The sequence below is a fragment of the Cnephaeus nilssonii genome (genome assembly GCF_951640355.1).
Source record: "Cnephaeus nilssonii genome assembly, chromosome: 12".
Classification (NCBI taxonomy): domain Eukaryota; kingdom Metazoa; phylum Chordata; class Mammalia; order Chiroptera; family Vespertilionidae; genus Cnephaeus; species Cnephaeus nilssonii.
The window spans coordinates 67426764-67443969 of NC_137083.1; the positions used below are offsets into that span (position 1 = coordinate 67426764).

A 17206-nucleotide genomic window follows, 5' to 3' on the forward strand; every position below is an offset into this window, starting at 1 on the left:
TTCAATAAGCATTTGAAAACTTGCTCTGAGTGAAGGACTTTGCTGGCTACTAAGAATACAGACCTGGTCCCTGCCTCAAGGACCTTGCACCTGTGTAGGGAGAAAGAGATATGTAAGCAATGCAAAAGTATAACATGGACTATAGTCAAACCTGTAAAGAGAGTAAAGAGGGAAAGGAGTAATTGGGCAAAGGGACAACATTTCAAGAACGGTTTGGAAGAGAAATTGTATACTTGAACTGAACTATGAAAATCATTATGGTTGGACTTCAGGAGATGGGTCAGGCAATAGAACTGAGTCAGAAAGGTCATTTTAAGACAGCTCAAGGATGGCTTTCAAGTCATGCTAAGGCTTTTGGAGTTGGTCATGATGGTCCGTTGATGGCTTATAATCTTTAGGAGGGACATTATTAGTTTTATATTTTAGCAAGTCCCTCTGCTTGAGATTTTAAGAAGATGAATTGGCAGAGGGAAAATGAGGAGCCTAAGACAGTTAGGAGAGACTATTGCAATAATCAGGGCAAAAGATGAGAATGCCGGGACTAGTACAATAGCAGTAGTGATAAAGAGAGGCAGGGGAAGGGTTAAAAGGATAACCCGAATATAAAATACACAGATCTTGATTACTAATGAGATGTAGGGAGGGAAATAAAGGCCTGTGAAACGGCTTCCAAGTTGCTGGTGTGGTGGTCAGGTGGATCATATCTACTCTCTTGATGGGAATACAAGAAGAGAAGCAGACTTATTTAACAAGATAATAAAACCAGTGTTTATCAAGTGTTTAATAAAAGAGATGTTGCTAGAAATACATCTGAGTCAACTGCTACTTAATCTTAGAATCTTTATAACATTTAATAACCAAGTATGATTTTCCTTATGTGCGTCTTCATTTTAACAACCTGAGTATGACATTTAGCGAATCTCTAAATGTATAATAAAGTAGCATTTGAACTTATTTGTAGATGTAATTATTTATTACATAAGCATGTGTTTTGGTCTCGGAGTAGTAAAAAAATAATGACAGTGCTTATCAAGATGTACAGCCAAAAGTTCTATATTTTTTATTAATAGGCCATATAAATTAAGGCTTAGGCATACAGTCTAGCTATATAGCAATGTAAAATTGTCCTGATTTCATTGTGTATTATAAGCACACTGAATATTTTCACAGCATTAATTTATTTTTCAATTCATTGAATATAACAGTTTTGCTCAATCTCCTGTCTTTTTCATATTGTAAAAGTTTTTCAAAATTCTAACTCTGAAAACATATAATTCATCTAAGAAATGGTGTAATTTATTGGTCATTTGCAAGATTTTTTTAACCTAAAACCACCTACTGTACTACATTCGAAGTCTTAACAGATGCTGATGTGATGATGGTAGGTTGGACAGATTTGTGAATGGATGGACAGACAGATAATGACTTATGGTAACAAATTGAGATGATGGTATTATAGTTCTGTGGAAGTTAAGAGGGGACTCTGGTGTAATTCTTATTCTACTGTCAAATAGCTAAATAACGTGGACAAGAGTCGTAAACTCTTGCACCTCAGTTTCCTTATTGATAAGATTGAAAAAATTATAGTGTTTATCTCTTAGTTTTTCTGGTTATTAAGTGAGAGAATGCATATCAAACACTTAGCACCATGTTTGACACTAAAAATGCTAGTGATGACTAAGAGGAAGAAGAGGAGAGTTGTTAGGTAGAGATCTAATAAATTCAGATTTGGGTGTATTTTTTAATTTGCTCACCACAGTTATTTAGATGGTCTGAGTGAGAATCTTTTCATCCTTAGTGTTCAGCATCCTATTCTCATGACTCTTGGTAAAAGGAACTAAATTACATGACCCGTAGTACCTTCTAGCTACATGATTGGATCTCTAGGAATAAGTAAAGCCTCTTTCAGTGCTAATGAAAGTATCATTAAGATAACATTAGTCTTCCAAATAAGACATTTATCTTTAAATATAATTATTATTCCCACTTTAATAGGAAATCTTTTAGTATATAGACAAGCCAGAAAAGACTATTTAGCCACAAAAAAAAAATACTAAACCATATCACCCAACCATTGGTATTGCTCAATGGTTGAGAGTTGGCCCATGTACCAAGAGGTCACTGGTATGATTCCTAGTCAGGGCACATGCCTGGGTTGTAGGCTCGATACCCAGTGGGGAGCATGCAGGAGGCAGCTGATCAATGTTTCTCATCACTGTTTCTATCTCTCTCTCCCTTTCTCTTTTTCTAAAATTAGTAAAGACATATTTAAAGAAATACTAACCCATATCAGCTAGAGAGAGGAGAAAATTCTTCTGTATTTATAATTACTTCCTACTCCACTTTTGTGTTTCTATAGTTTTCCAGACTGATAAATTTCAGAATCACTTAATTAAAATAATATATAATAGGAATTTTCATATTCATTCCACCATAGTGTCACATTTTTGCCCAAATTAGAAAAACAAACCATCTACTTTTCAGGGTATTGTTGCCCTGAAAAAGATTATATGAGATATTGTCAAAACAAGACAACACTATTTGAGATGCTAATAATTAGATTTAGTAACTATAAGCATATACAGCTATTCAAATCTGTGAATGAAATTGCTGAGGGACTTTTCCTCATCTTCTGCCTCTTCACTCTAATCCAAGGCACCACAATCAACACCACCATCACCCTCGTCATCTTTTGCCTGGTCTAGTGCGGTAAAGAACTGAGCACCAACCACCTTCACTGCTTCCACTCTTGGCCACCTACTTACTCCATTTTTCACTCAGGAGCCAGAGAGATTATATCATGTCGCTCCTCTACTTAGTAATAATAAAAACAATAATGATTCCCATTGCACCCAATACTTCTCACCATGCCCCATAACTCTGACTTCTCACCATGCCCCATTATATAGACATCACCTTGGACTCTTCTCCCCTCTCCCTCACTCTACTCCTGCCACACTTCTTTGCAGAGCACCAGCTAGCCCTCCCTAAAACTCTTGTGCCAGCTACTCTCTTTACTTGGAAACCTTCCCTTCAAATCTTCCATAGATGATTCCTTTGTCATTTAGTTGCAATTAAAATACCATCACTTAAAAAATACCTTTCCTAAACACAGAGAACATTTTTTAAATGAACATGCTCTCACTTTGAGGGCTATTTTTTAAAATCACAACTGGGTTTAGGATATGTTCACATGAAAAAATGTGTACCATCATTGGAAACATTGCAAATTCTTTATTAAATATTACTTAGTATTACTTAGTATTTTCCTACAGATTCTCTATTTTCTCATGGTGCAGTGTAGGCACATACTGACTGTCTTAGTCTGTTTGGGCTGTTATAACAGACTACCATAGCCTGGGTGGCTTATAACAAGAAAAATTTATTTCTCATAGTTCTGGAAGCTAGGAAGTCCAAGATCATGGTACAGGTAAGTTTGGTGTCTGATAAGAGCCTGCTTCATAGACAACCATCTTCTTGCTATGTGCTCACATCATGAAAGGGTCAAGGGGTCTTCCCAGGATCTCCTTTATGAAGACACTAACCCCATTTTTGGGTTCTGCCCTCATGACCTAATCACCCTCCAAAGACCCCCATCTCCTAATACCATCACATTGGGTGGGGGTGACAGAAACATTCAGTCTATAGCATTGACGTATGTTCTAATGAAAGTATGTGCATAGAAAGCATCCATCTTCTGATGGAGGTAGGTACACCTTGCATAAACTCTAAGGCTTCTACAGCTGCTTTAGGGAGAATTTTTATGCCCAATTCATTAGAGACAAATGGGCAAATGAAGAGTGCATGTGATGTGATGTGCTGACTGTTTTTAAAGACCCTAAGGGAAAATAAGATGACTAAAAAGAAAATCCACAAATAACTAATAAGTTCATGAATCCGAAGAGACATTCCCAAGGCCACAGTCACCCTCTTAGTGAATTTAACAAGTATTTCTCTTAGAAGCAGTCAAGCTTAGCTCTTAGAGTTGAAGAGGTTTCGCTCTTCAGTAATACACAACATAGTACCAGGATTGTAACTGTTTAATTGCTGTATTTACATGTGTCCAGACCTTTAGGGGACCTAGCAGCTCCCTTGCATAAAGATTCACCAGCAAGTGGTCATATGCCTCATGTGTTAAACTTCTTTGAAAGTAAAAACATACCACTTCCAGGAACATTTCATAGAAATATAATCCATTTGTGCTTTTGAGATCCATATATAGAAGGTCAATTATACTTCTTGATCAGTTTTCAAGACCTGATATTCAATAGGAGGAGCAAGATCCATTATCATCTATATTTTATTCTTCTGTGTCCGACTCTTTCAAGAAAAGTTTTCCCCCCATATTTTCCAAATGCCTGATGTTCTCTCTCTGATAAACACTGTTTCTGCTTGACTATTTCAGCACTTTTATGTAATGGAAAATTTCACAAACACTTGCAAGAAATCTTTGTGCCCATGGTTGTTCGCTACGTCGATCTCATGGAGTCCTCCATCGCCCAGTCAATTCACAGAGGGTTTGAGCAAGAGACATGGCAGCCTGTCAAGTAGGTATCTTGCCTAGTGCCCATACAGCACCTGCCTCTTCTGTTCTGACCTTATGACTTTCCACATGGCCATCTGTAGTTATTGCTTATGGTGGTCCCTTCCCCCGTTGTTTGTTTCTTTACAGGAATATCGCCAACAGTCTTCCCAATGTAGCTCTTCCAAAAGTTCCAAGTCTGCCTCTTAATCTTCCACAGATTCCTAGCTTTTCTACTCCTTCGTGGATGGCTCCTTTATATGAGTCCACGTGTGTATTCCTCACTTATTTCCTGGTGCTGTGTTAGCTAGTGCATGGCCTGGGCTGTGTTCTGTGCAGATGTGTTTAGATTGCATGGCATTTATCATCGTTGGTTGAGGAATACTATGTTTTGGTTTTGGTTTCTTTCTTTTTTTAAGCTATTAATCTAAGCTTAGCACATGGATGATAAATGATATAGATTTTTTTTTAAGTACTCACTGGTTTCATGTAGCTTATATGTAATCTGTGGGGCAAGGGTCATTTTGTGACTCGGGTTGTAGATTCGGGCCTAAGTGATATAACCTGAGTTCTCCAATTTCAGGCCATCAGTGTGGCAAACAGTGTGTCTGCATCCTTCCCTGGCTCCCGTGTTGTTACTGCCCACATGACTTCTCTTGTGCGTGTAGAAAACCATTGTAAGAACAGTTTCGAGAATATAATCGTTTTCTGTTTTTATCTTAGTCTCACCTTTAAAGGGACAGTTTTGCTAATTGCAGAGAAGGGGTTGTCCTTTCTTTCCCAGCACCAGCAAGGTCTTCTTTTGTCCCTTCACAAATCAGTTGATGCGCCTTGTTATTGTTAAATGATCTTTATGTCATTAAAAACCATATTTATTAACTCCATGTTGTGACCAGCCTACCTACTGTAGATTCAGTAACTGAGAGTCATAAAAGTGAAAAGGACACAGACTTTCAAATCGATGAGCCCTGGATTGAGACCCTAGTTTATTAATTCTTAAGTCGTGCTTAGCTTCAGTTACCTAAACTCAAAAATGGATATGACACCTGATTTCAAGACATTCTTGGGAGGATTGTTAAAAAGCTATGAAAAGCACTTGGCACATCCTAATTTCTCAACAAATGGTAACTACTGTTATTCTACCTTATGATTGTTATTACGATAGTTATTACTACTATCATCAATCATCATCATTATTATCCTTAACAGTATAGTTATCAAAAGTATTGGTAACAGTATAGTTATCAAAAGTATCATCAATCATCACCATTATTATCCTTAACAGTATAGTTATCAAAAGTATTGGTTCATTTGATTGCCTTCACAGCAATCAAATGAACCAAATAATAGCCCATACTTGACCCAAGATGTCTTCTGAAGTCAGCTAGCAAGTAAATAATTAGGAGGGAAATATTACAATTTACTGAGAATTTATGTTCCAGGTACAGTGCCAACTTATTGTGTCTAAGCCTTATAACAACTCTGTGAAGCAAATGTCATTATCCCCACCTTACAATTAAGGAAACTAAGTCATAAAGCGGTTAAGAAGTAAAATGTGCCCAATATCTCACAATAATGAAGTGATATAGGTAAGATGAACCCAGGTTTGCCTGACTTCAGAGCCCTCACTTATCATTCTTCTGCTTCCAGAGAATATACTGGTTAAGAGCTTGGTTAGCATCCTTTCTACCTACAGTACCATCACCTGTCAAATGTAATCCCAGTCTAGTCTGCATCCAATCGAGAAAAGACCAAGAAAGAGAACAACCTTGCAAAATGGTTTGGCAATATTTCTGCAAGTTAAATATCATCACTGTACTCATAATATTTATTAGGATATTAGGTTACATGTGAATCTTACTCTTATAGGCAAATGCTTTGGGCCATTATAGGGCATCTATGTGTGCTCAGGAGTTACCTAGGAAGTATAATGGACCTTCATAAGTTTGTGAAATTTTGTACTTCTTTATACTGTTTAATAATTTAACTTTTTTGCATCCTTATTTATCATATGTATAAAAATCTTGATTTTAACCAAGAATGCTATTGTGGACATTACCTTATGAAATTTAAGAGTATTATTGTTGTTGTTTTTGTCATCACTATTTTATTAACTTTGAGATATGTGTAAATCCTGCATCTCATTCTTGGGAGCTCCTTTTTAAAGTGACCTGCAATTCAAGACAGGAATCATGACAAATTGTGGCTTTGTAAATTAAGTGCTTGTGCTTTCATCATTCCGGGCAAATAAAAAATGTTTTAAGTTAATGACCATTATCTTTACCTGCCAAGATGATCAACATTAGGCTCTTTGTCAAAGTGTCAGAATTACTCATAATGCTGTGATGTCATTGCAATTAAGTTTTTCTAACTTTGCCTAGAAAGTAATTTATTTATTTATCTCATATGGTTGTTTTTATTAGAGTCCACTTTTTCTCTTGAATCACTTTCCTTTCAGGATCTCCGGATGTGAGATCCTGTCTGTCTGTTCTCTGAACTTACGGGAACTTTTCCCAATATCCAATGAGTGTACGTTGATTTCATCTGGTGTTCCATTCCTCCTGTGCTAGGAATTCCAGGCTGTGCTCATCATATTCTTATAAACTTCGTTGTTTTTAGACTTACAGAAGAGTTGAATTCCATCGAGTTCCCAAATACCCTCCACCCAGCTTCTCTTATATGTCTTACATAATCATAGAACAGCTATCAAAATGAAGAAATGTACCTTACAACTAAATTACTATTAATGAATTACAGAATTTATTTGTATTTTACCAGTTTTTCCACACATGTCTTTTTTTCTTCTCCTATTTTTTAAAAAAAAGTGGCAGAAAATATTCAGGTTTTTTTCCCTTTTTATTGAATTTATTGGGGTGACACTTATTAACACAGGTTTCAGGTGCACAATTCCACAACACATCATCTATACACTGTATTGTATGTTCACCACCACCCCAAGTCAAGTCTCCATCCATCACCATTTATCACCCCATACCCTCCTCCACCTCCCCTACCCCTATCTCCCCTGGCAATCACCACACTGTTGTCAGAGTTTTTTCTCTTTTTTTTCTCAATCCCTCCACCCCCACACATACAGCCTCCCAACCCCCACCACCAACAGCTGTCAGCCTGCTCTCCATCTATGAGTCTATCTCTATTTTGCTTGTTAGTTAATTTTGTTCGTTAGACTTCACATATGAGTAAAATCATCTGGAACTTGTCTTTCTCTGACTGGCTTGTTTCACTTAGCATAATACTCTCCAGGTCCATCCAGGCTGTCACAAAGGGTAAGATTTCATTCTTTTTTAAGGCTGAGTAGTGTTCCATTGTGTAAATGTACCACGGCTTTTTTATCCATTCATCTGCTGATGGGCACTTGGCTGCTCCCAAATCTTGGATATTATAAATAATGCTACGATGAACATATCATTGCAATTGGTTTTTTGAATTTTTGCTAGAAAGCAGTAAATAGCAAAAAAAAAAATCCATTTCACATGTATAAGGAATTAAGACTATAATTACTGGTTAAGGGAAGATGAGTAATATCAAAGAACCATGGGTTTGAGAGATAGATCCCTGTCTACTAATGTATAAATCACCTTACGAGGTGGTTCCCCACATCTCCCCCTGAATGAAAATCCTCATTCTGGGTGTTTTAGTTCTGAAACTGAATACTAGTAAGGTAAGTTTCCTGCCTGAGTCTATTATTCATATGTGAATTATTTAATCTGTTAATAATACTTTTAGGAATAAGTCACTCATTAGAAATAATTTTAGAATGAAAAAGTTCTGATAAAATGGCAGATTATCTACACTATCTTGAGAGCAAACCTATTTATATTTTTTCCATCTATTTAATTATAGCAAACAGTTTTCTTAATTACATTCCAATTAAGCACATTTATTGTTCAGAATCATACCATAGCCTTAAAGAACAGAAGAAACATATATCCATATTCTCTATGAAGAATTAATTGTTGCATATAATGAGGAAGTCTATTTTTATAGTATTCTACCTTTTCTCTTTGGGATTTTGTTTTGATTATGATTTTTGCTGTTGCTGTTTTGTTATGCTATTAAAGAATGCATGTATGTTTCACATAACTACTAATCTTTCTGCTAAGTAAAAAATTATAATCCGATTTGCTTCTTAGCCAATTATATTGAATTACACTTAAAACATAGGTCCTCTAATCTACCAAATATTACACTATGAATATAAGGTGGGTTTTGCTTGGTCATTTTTTTCTCATCATATCTATGGCAAAAAGGAGAAGTAAATATAGTATTTTTTCAAATGTTTTTCACAGCAATATCAGCATGGTGTTGTTCTGGTTCTTTTGTTTGTTTAATGATACTTTTGGAGCACCTAAAGTTAGGAGATAGTTAGTGAATAAAATGTGATGGGTCATCTCAGTGCTTTGCTGTGATTGGTCCCTGCAGAATTTAACTCTGAGGAAAGCCTGGCTAGACAAGGAGATCATGAGGAATTATTGGGAGAATGGGAGGAGGAAAGCAAAGGAGATTGGTGATGGAGCTAAGATGCCGAGGCTTGGGGTGGGGGTGGGGAGAGACAAAGTAGGGGAGCAGAGTAGAGGTGATTTTTTTAAAGCTAGCTGATTAAGATATAGTTATCTAAAATAATGTTATCCTATATAATAAAAGTCCAGCGACCAAAATGGCAGAATGACCAGAGACCAGAATGACCACAGTCCCTCACCCCAGCCAGCCACCCTCCCAGCGAGCGGTTAGGGGTGATCAGGGAGGCAGGCAGAGTGCTTAGGGGCGATCAGGCAGACAGAGGCAGTTAGGGAGGATCAGGCAGGCAGAGGCGGTTAGGGCTAATCAGGCAGGCAGGCGAGCAATTAGGGGCCAGTGGTCCCGTATTGCGAGAGGGTGCAGGCCAGGCTGAGGGATCCCCCTCCCCATTCCATGCACAAATTTCGTGCACCAGGCCCCTAGTCTTTTATAAAAGTTTTCCACTATTCCCTTGTGATGAATGAGTTTATTTTACTTTTCTTATTTTCTTTTACAAACTAAAAATATACATTTTAGATTAGTATATGTTAAATAATTATTGGAACGCTGAAGAAAAATGAATCATATAGCTGGGTTTTTTTTCTCTTTTGTTCTCTTTTACCACCAAGTTTCAATATGTCTTAACATAGGAATATTTTACTTTCAAAACATCTGTTTCCCTACTAAGCTACCTATGTGCATAATGGGAAGTAATAGTATTATCCTTCACCCCAATAGTATATATACTCTGGTACAAATTATCTTCATACATGGACTGAAAATATAATTGCACTCTAGTTATGAATGCATAGTAGATACTGGCTCCAAGTTAGACAGAGGTAATGACCTGAAATACATGATTTTGCTCCAACTTTAGCCCACACTGAATGTCCTTTCTGTGGTAAACCGTATCTGATACTGTTAAGTTTAATTATGAGCTAGAAAAGGCACAAAACATTTCAAAGTATAAGATTTGTTTTCCTACCTGACCTGTTATTTCATTTCCAGTACCTGTTTCACCTTTACCTGTAATTGAAAAGTTTAGGGGCTACCTACCTGTAGACAGACAGAAGTCATCCATCTTGATGACAGAAACACATACCAATGAGTAGAAGAATAAAGCTAGTAGTTGCTATCATATGGATTTTCTTGCATAAAACATATTTTTTGGAATTTCTAGAAGGAGATATTTATATATTTGATCTTTTTCCTAGAGATTAGTAAAGAACATTTAAGATGTTAGTTCTTATGTACACAATTTAATTTCCTTAATAAAGTATCCTTATTCATTTTCTCCCTTCTTGTGAAACCTTACTGTGGTTTAATATGTATAATTTTTTCTCTTTGCCTTGCCTTAATCATTGAGAAGTGAAAAGGAAAAATTAGAAGGTTGAACAAAGAAAATATTTGTATTAGAAATTATATGTGTCATTTTTTCACTGAGGGAAATTGATACAAAGAGGAAAAAAACAATATATTAGTGACCCACAGAGCTAACAGTGGAGGTTCATGATGTCCATTTTTCCTTTTCTTCTAGCAATGGCTCAGCAACATCTGAAGACCTTTTTTGGAAACTTGATGCACTTCAAATGTTTGTCTTTGACCTACACTGGCCAGAACAAGAATTTGCCCACCACTTAGAGCAAAGACTTAAACTAATGGCCAGTGATATGATAGAGGCCTGTGTCAAAAGGTAGACATGCATTTTCTAGTTGCTGCTTAATATGCCAGCACCCAAAATATCACTTTTCACCAAATATTTGTTATATCATTGTCACAAGAGAGATTTCAATTTGTACTACTCTTCCAAAATTTAATGGACATTAGGTTCTCTGACCTAAATTCTGGGGACCCATGTAATTCATAAACTTGGCCTGATAGTTTTTTTTAGGTCTCCCAACCATTGCCCTCATCGGTAGCACCCATACCACATTAATCATTTCTGTTGTGTTTATTGTTCCCTGTCTTGGGATACTGTGTTTTAAATTCCCAAGGCAATATAAATTCCCAAGGTGGTACTGCCCGAGACATATGGAAAAGGTCTGTTAAGTACTTTTTGCATTATGTACTGTGTGCGCCATGAAATGACATGGCAAATTCTAATTATGATCAGTGCCATCACTTGTGTTTTCTGGTATTCCCTATCCCCATCAGGTGAGTTCCAGTTATCCATTCTCATTCTTCAATACCTAGGCTTTGGATTCTTCCAGATGTGCTTTCATATTTAATTGTTCTTACAAAAGCAGCGTTGCATCCTAATTAGCCAAGCACTGTTTTTTCATTGTCTGTGTTCATAATATGAACAAGAACAATAGTGGAATAACAAATGCTGGTTGGAGCAATTGAATAATCCTGAATTCTTTAAAGCAAGACAAATTCAGTCATTAGAATAATGATGGCCTTCCAAGGCTAGGCATGGAGTAGATAATTCAATGTTTTTTAAGAAAATCATGTTCATCATCTGTGATTCTAATGTTTCAAATCAGTAGATGTTCTTTTGATACTTAATCAAGACCAATTCCAAATTGCCTGTTATTCAGTTTCCTTCAAAAACCTAACTGCAACTTTGGGTATTTGAAAGAGAACCTAGGGGACGTAAAAGAATTACACATTCTGTGTTGAGCTGTTAATTATGATGCTTTAGAGTTTTCCAGACTTGTTTTTTGACTTGGCAATAAATCTTCATGTGGAGGATTTGTTCTGCTTTAATGCAGAGAAGCAAGTAATTTTTCTGCTTGGATATTAATTCAGGTAGTTAAGTGAAACTGTGAGGTTGTTCCATTAAAAGTGATACATTAGATGGGCAAATTGCTTCATGAGGGTAGAGAGATTGTCTAAGTGACTGAAAAAGCTACGTTTCATATAAAATGAGACACCTGAAAAGAAGGCCATCCCGTCCCAGCTCCCAAGCACTGCCACACTCCTTATTTGCATGTTTTAAATTAGCATCTTGTAGTGTTGATTTCACTTTTACAAAACAGGTGGGACAGATGTCAGAATTTCTTACTCTGAATTCATGTTTTAATGAATAGAACAAGAGCTGCATTTGAACTCAAGCTGCAAAAGGCAAACAAAACCACTGACTTGCGCATTCCCGCTTCTGTGTGTACCATGTTTAATGTGTTAGTTGATGCCAAAAAGCAAAGCACCAAACTCTGTGCCCTGGATGGAGGACAAGAGGTGAGTGGGTTGAGTGCCACATGTGGAAGTGCGGCACGGGTGCCCTGGCAACGGACAATGCTGTTTCCAAAATCCATCCACTTGATTAGATTAAAAAGACCAAGTTCTCCAATACAAACTTTTGGTCTTTTCTTCACTCTAATATGGAATACCCTTTATCCTTTGCTCCTGTCAGTTTCTTCCTTTTTATATGAAGACTGCCTACAGTTTTACAAATAGCCATTGAATTTCAGATATACCTTTTAACAACTTTGGTGTTGTATATTTACATAAAGATTACTTTTCACAAGCAAATGAGAAAACTACCTGCTTTGTTTATACAAATCTAGCATATACAAAGTTTGCATCCAAAAAACAACCCACAGAAAATAGCATATGAAATATTTTATTTACACAAAAATTTCTATTTTTTTAAAGGCCAAGTTGAAATATACTTGAAAATTAGGCTTTATTCTCTTTAATAAATATCCCATTGTTTTAATGTTGTGTATATGTGTTTGTCTACATTCAGAAGTAAATTATTTTATCCCATGATTTGTTTTTGTTGAAAGACATGATTGAGTGAAAATGGTTGTTTTTTTCTTAGATTATCTGTTTAAGTTGACATTTTATTGCATTTTCCCCATTGTAATTACTTTTTCATCATTTCTTTACTCTTCCCTATGTTCTCCATCGTCTTTTTTCCCATGACATGATCCAGTTTGGTAGTCAATGGGTAAGTCTCATTTTTTTTTTAAACCACATTCTCATTTGAATTTTTATTTTTTGTTGATGTACATTTTTTATTTTCATATTTTCAAATTATAATTAATTTTGTTTTCAGGTTTTTGGTTTCTGCATGTGAGTAAAATGCTAACAGCTTCCTATAATATAGCATAGCCCAAAGTCACGTGAAAACATATGTAAATACCTTAAGTAATGTCAGGGGGAGCGTTTCTTCCTGTTAGGCTGCAGAATCTATAAATAGCTGTTAGATTTTTACATGTAAAACCAAATGAGTTCACTCTCCTTTAAACTGAGTTCTAAGTAAATTCAGAAGCAGAATGATTATTAACATTTTCAAAATACATGTGTCTTCTGCATACTTTAATACTAGAAAAATGTAGAGTGGGGCTTTAAATAACATATGACATTATCACAGGAACCCTAAGTTTGAGGACCAGAAAACCACCCTCAAGGTCAGTTCAGACAAAAGAACCCGGGTGTGGATTTCAGTGAGGCACATGGCCACCAGTGATACAGTCTTCCCTCCCACTGGTGGCCTGGGATGGAGCCATCCTCGGGGAAGAAAGAGGCAGGCCTGGGTCAGGAGCCTTTCCCCTCCCCCACACAGGGTTTCTCAAGGTGCCACACAGAGACTCAGAGGAACATGGTGTGAAAACCTTTATGCATACAGGATTGACTAGGTTATACATATATTTATAAGTCAAAATGGTTTTGTGCTGTATGGATATATTACAAGTCTTACAGTTGGCACCTGGCAGTCAGCCTCAACTCTTTACTGGGCTAACAAATCCCATCTAAGCAGAAGGACTTACATGACTGTGGAAGAGAATGAGAAGGCCCACTGCTTGTGAATGGCATACTTATTTAACCCAGATATAGACATTAGCTATTTGACCGTACTTTATGTGCACATATTTCATTCTTTGGGCAATTGAGGAGGAAATGATGTATTGCTAATACCATAGCGTACCATCTTACATATTACATAACTGATGCCTAAGAGTTGTAGAGTGTTCAGTAATTATTCTCTGATCATTTACAACATGGTTTATTATCTCTAATTATCTGAATAAGGAGGCAGCTGGTTTGGATATCAATAGCTCATATTCACCTCATGTTTTTCAGTACCCAGAGGTAAGCCTTTGATTGTCTGTTGGAGAATATTGTCTTAAGTCTCTTTGTAATAAGCTCATCCATTTCTCATCAGGTTTTTTGAATCATCTTGCCTCTTTTCACTAATACTGGAATTATCCATTTGTTCTTAGTTTAGCATACACTGCAGTGCCTGACACACGGTAGGCACTTAGTAAATGTTTGTGGAACGAACACACTGGTTTGTTGTCACTGCTTTAAAAATTCTCCCCATTAGAAGCAATTCTGGTACTGTACTTAAAAAGGAACACAAGCACATATGCAAATGACGTCAGTGCATTGCCAAATGAGTCTTTACATTAATAGGTGGGTGGTTTTTGAAGGGTAATCTGCTACCATTCATTATGTCTGCATCTCTACCTTCTCACCAGAGTCAATGCCCCCACAGCTTTCTAGTTCAAAATGTGCAGGTGTAAAACCCATCAGCAACCCTGAAAAGTGGTAAACAAGAATTTCAATGCCAAAGAAGGACTTTATACTTTGCTTTTAATAGCCAATAAATATACCCACATAATTACACAGAGTTTCTTGCTCTATATGGGCTTGAGATAGGTTATTGTTGTAAATTAGTAAATATATTACATGCATAGGTGAGCCAGTGGGCTCCATTCTGTAGTAAGCAACAAATAACAGTGTTGAAAATACTAGCCCATTACACATTTTGGAAACTTATAATATATATAATAATAACTTATAATAACTTATTACACGCACACACACACACACATATACTGAATAGGTAAATCCAGCAGAGACATCTAAATTATAAAGGAATTACATCTGCACAATCTCCAATAAATTGTTACATTGTCCTTGTCAGTGAATAAAACCTTCTGGATGCCTTACCCACAAGGCTCCTGAGTTATGATTCTGTTCTCTGACGTGGCACTTGATGCAAACATGCTCAGCCACAGCCCAGAACTGCTTACTGGAGTGATCAGGAGTGAACGATCTGCTCATGTGACAGGTGTATGTAATGAGTCAGCAATCTCAGGCCAGTCCCTCAGGGACAGGTGCTGAGATCACAGAACCACCAGTGTTTAGAAATCCTTATTATCCATCCCTGCAGAAACGCAGATGACTGCGTGGGCCTTAGGCAGTCATCTACCCTCAGAGCCACTGCGTCCCACGGCCCATCCGCTGAGGATGAGAGCACATTAATGGGGCCACTAGGGGGGTGTCAGGGGGCCTCTTGTAGGGGATTATTTCTCAATTACAGTGAAATACTTTCATTTCTAGAACTGGCACTCAAATACATTTAACATTCATCCCAAGAGAAGGACCAACATCTTTTACAAATGCTGGATTACACTGGCACTTGATTAGTCTTCATTTCTTGTATGTTTACATGAGGACAGTCAAGTGAAATGATGATATTTACCAGAGTGTCACGTGATGAAGGGCTGATCTCTGAATTCCCTGAGCTCCATGAAGTAAGACTTCCTCAAGGGTTGTTGTTCATCTGAGTTCAGAGTTATCTACTGGAAAATAAAGGCACCAACAGTTTACTTTTGAGGGCATATGTGGGGAGAATTAGTCTGGAACCTACCATAGCTCTGTATGTAGGATTACTGATCAAACTTGAAATACGCTAAGAACTTTATCATTTTTCTATTGCAGATAAAAACGTAGCAGAATTTTATCAAAAATTTGGTTTATTTCTCTAAATGAAAAAAATTGAACAATTTTAACTTAGGTAGCATAAATCTCTCTGCAGATCAATTCTGTTCTTATCCGTTTGTGATCTCTTTTTCTGTGCTCCTGTTTGTCTGGATCCGCTGATGAATGACTTTTTCTACCTAACTTTCTGTTCTCCATTTGTGGCATATGTGGATTATTCTCTTTGCAGAAAGTGTAGGTAAAATATGAAAATTGAGGCCACCTCCCCATTTCTACCCACAATGCTCCCTGACCACCTGTACCAACTGTGCAGCCAGAACAGCTCCTGGAAGCTCCCAGCAGCATTCACATTTAATATTCGTGTCAGTCAGAGCTAATCAGAAAAATCTATAATAGCAAACTATTAGATTATACAAACCTAATAAACCTTATCCTATTTGAGTTTGTCCTTTAAAGTAGTGTATTTAAGATGTATACTTTTCTTCCTCTCTTTTTAACTTTCTCTCCCTCTCCCCCTCTCCCATTCTGCTTTTGGCTAGATCAGGTATCAAAATAGCATTCTTAAAATATGTATTATAGGAGAATTTTGTGGCTTCCAGGGTCTGTGGCTTTTCCTACCTTTCAATAAAAAGGGACCTCTTTTATTAAGAATATATTTAGATTGATTTCAGAGAGGAAGGGAGAGGAAAAGAGAGATAGAAACATCAATGATAAGAGAGAACCATTGATCGGCTGCCTCCTGCACGCCCTACTCTAGGGATCTAGCCTGCAACCTAGGCATGTGCCCCGACCTGGAATCAAACCATGACCTTCTGGTTCATATGTCGACACTCAACTACTGAGCCATGCCGGCCAGGCAAAAGTTACCTCTTTTGTGGCTTATCCCTTGATTTTAAGAACTGCCTGAATTTGTCCTACCTGAAAGTTTAATATGTAGAAACTCTACTATTTTATATCCAATAGCCTTCTAATGACATTTGATTACTTTTGAGTTAAAAAATTAAATGTATGGCAAATAGCAATAAACAATGAGGATAGGGCATATTTAAGAATATGGAGGAGAGATCAACCAAAGGACTTGTATGCATGCATATAAGCATAACCAATAGATGCAGACACCAGGGCGGTGAGGGCATGAATGGGTGTGAGGTAGGGGGTCCAATGGGGGGATGAGGACACATATGTAATACCTTAATCAATAAAGAAAAGAAAAGAAAAAAAAAAAAGAATAGGGAACCGATGGAAGTCTGGGTGCCTCCATCACTGTGTGTTCTACAGCTCTTCCCATGCAAGAGGGAGTGAGAAGCTGGAAGCCTCTGCTGTCTCCCCTTTCTAGTCTACCCCAGAGGGACCCTCAGTCAGGTGTTCCCTTTCCCCCTCCTGTACAGACACAAATTTGGAGGGAGAAGCTGTGAAAGAGTGGCCGAGAGGGAGAGCTGGGGCAGAGCTCATTTGCATAAACTTCACCGCTCAGTCAGCTGGGGGGGG

General features: G+C 37.2%; 1 protein-coding gene across 3 annotated transcripts in view; it reads left to right on the plus strand.

The window, feature by feature from the left end:
• The window catches only part of CADPS2 (calcium dependent secretion activator 2), a 484731-nt gene that overhangs the window by 423023 nt on the left and 44502 nt on the right, over positions 1–17206 (plus strand). Inside the window, exons 19-23 of one of the 3 annotated variants that reach the window (XM_079786439.1) lie at positions 4406–4547; positions 4673–4792; positions 10578–10733; positions 12073–12220; positions 12921–12935. In XM_079786439.1, the coding sequence (XP_079642565.1) occupies positions 4406–4547; positions 4673–4792; positions 10578–10733; positions 12073–12220; positions 12921–12935 (581 nt within the window). Of the gene's footprint in view, positions 1–4405; positions 4548–4672; positions 4793–10577; positions 10734–12072; positions 12221–12920; positions 12936–17206 lie in introns of those variants that run through there. The other 2 variants (XM_079786438.1, XR_013814316.1) reach the window with 2 other exon arrangements.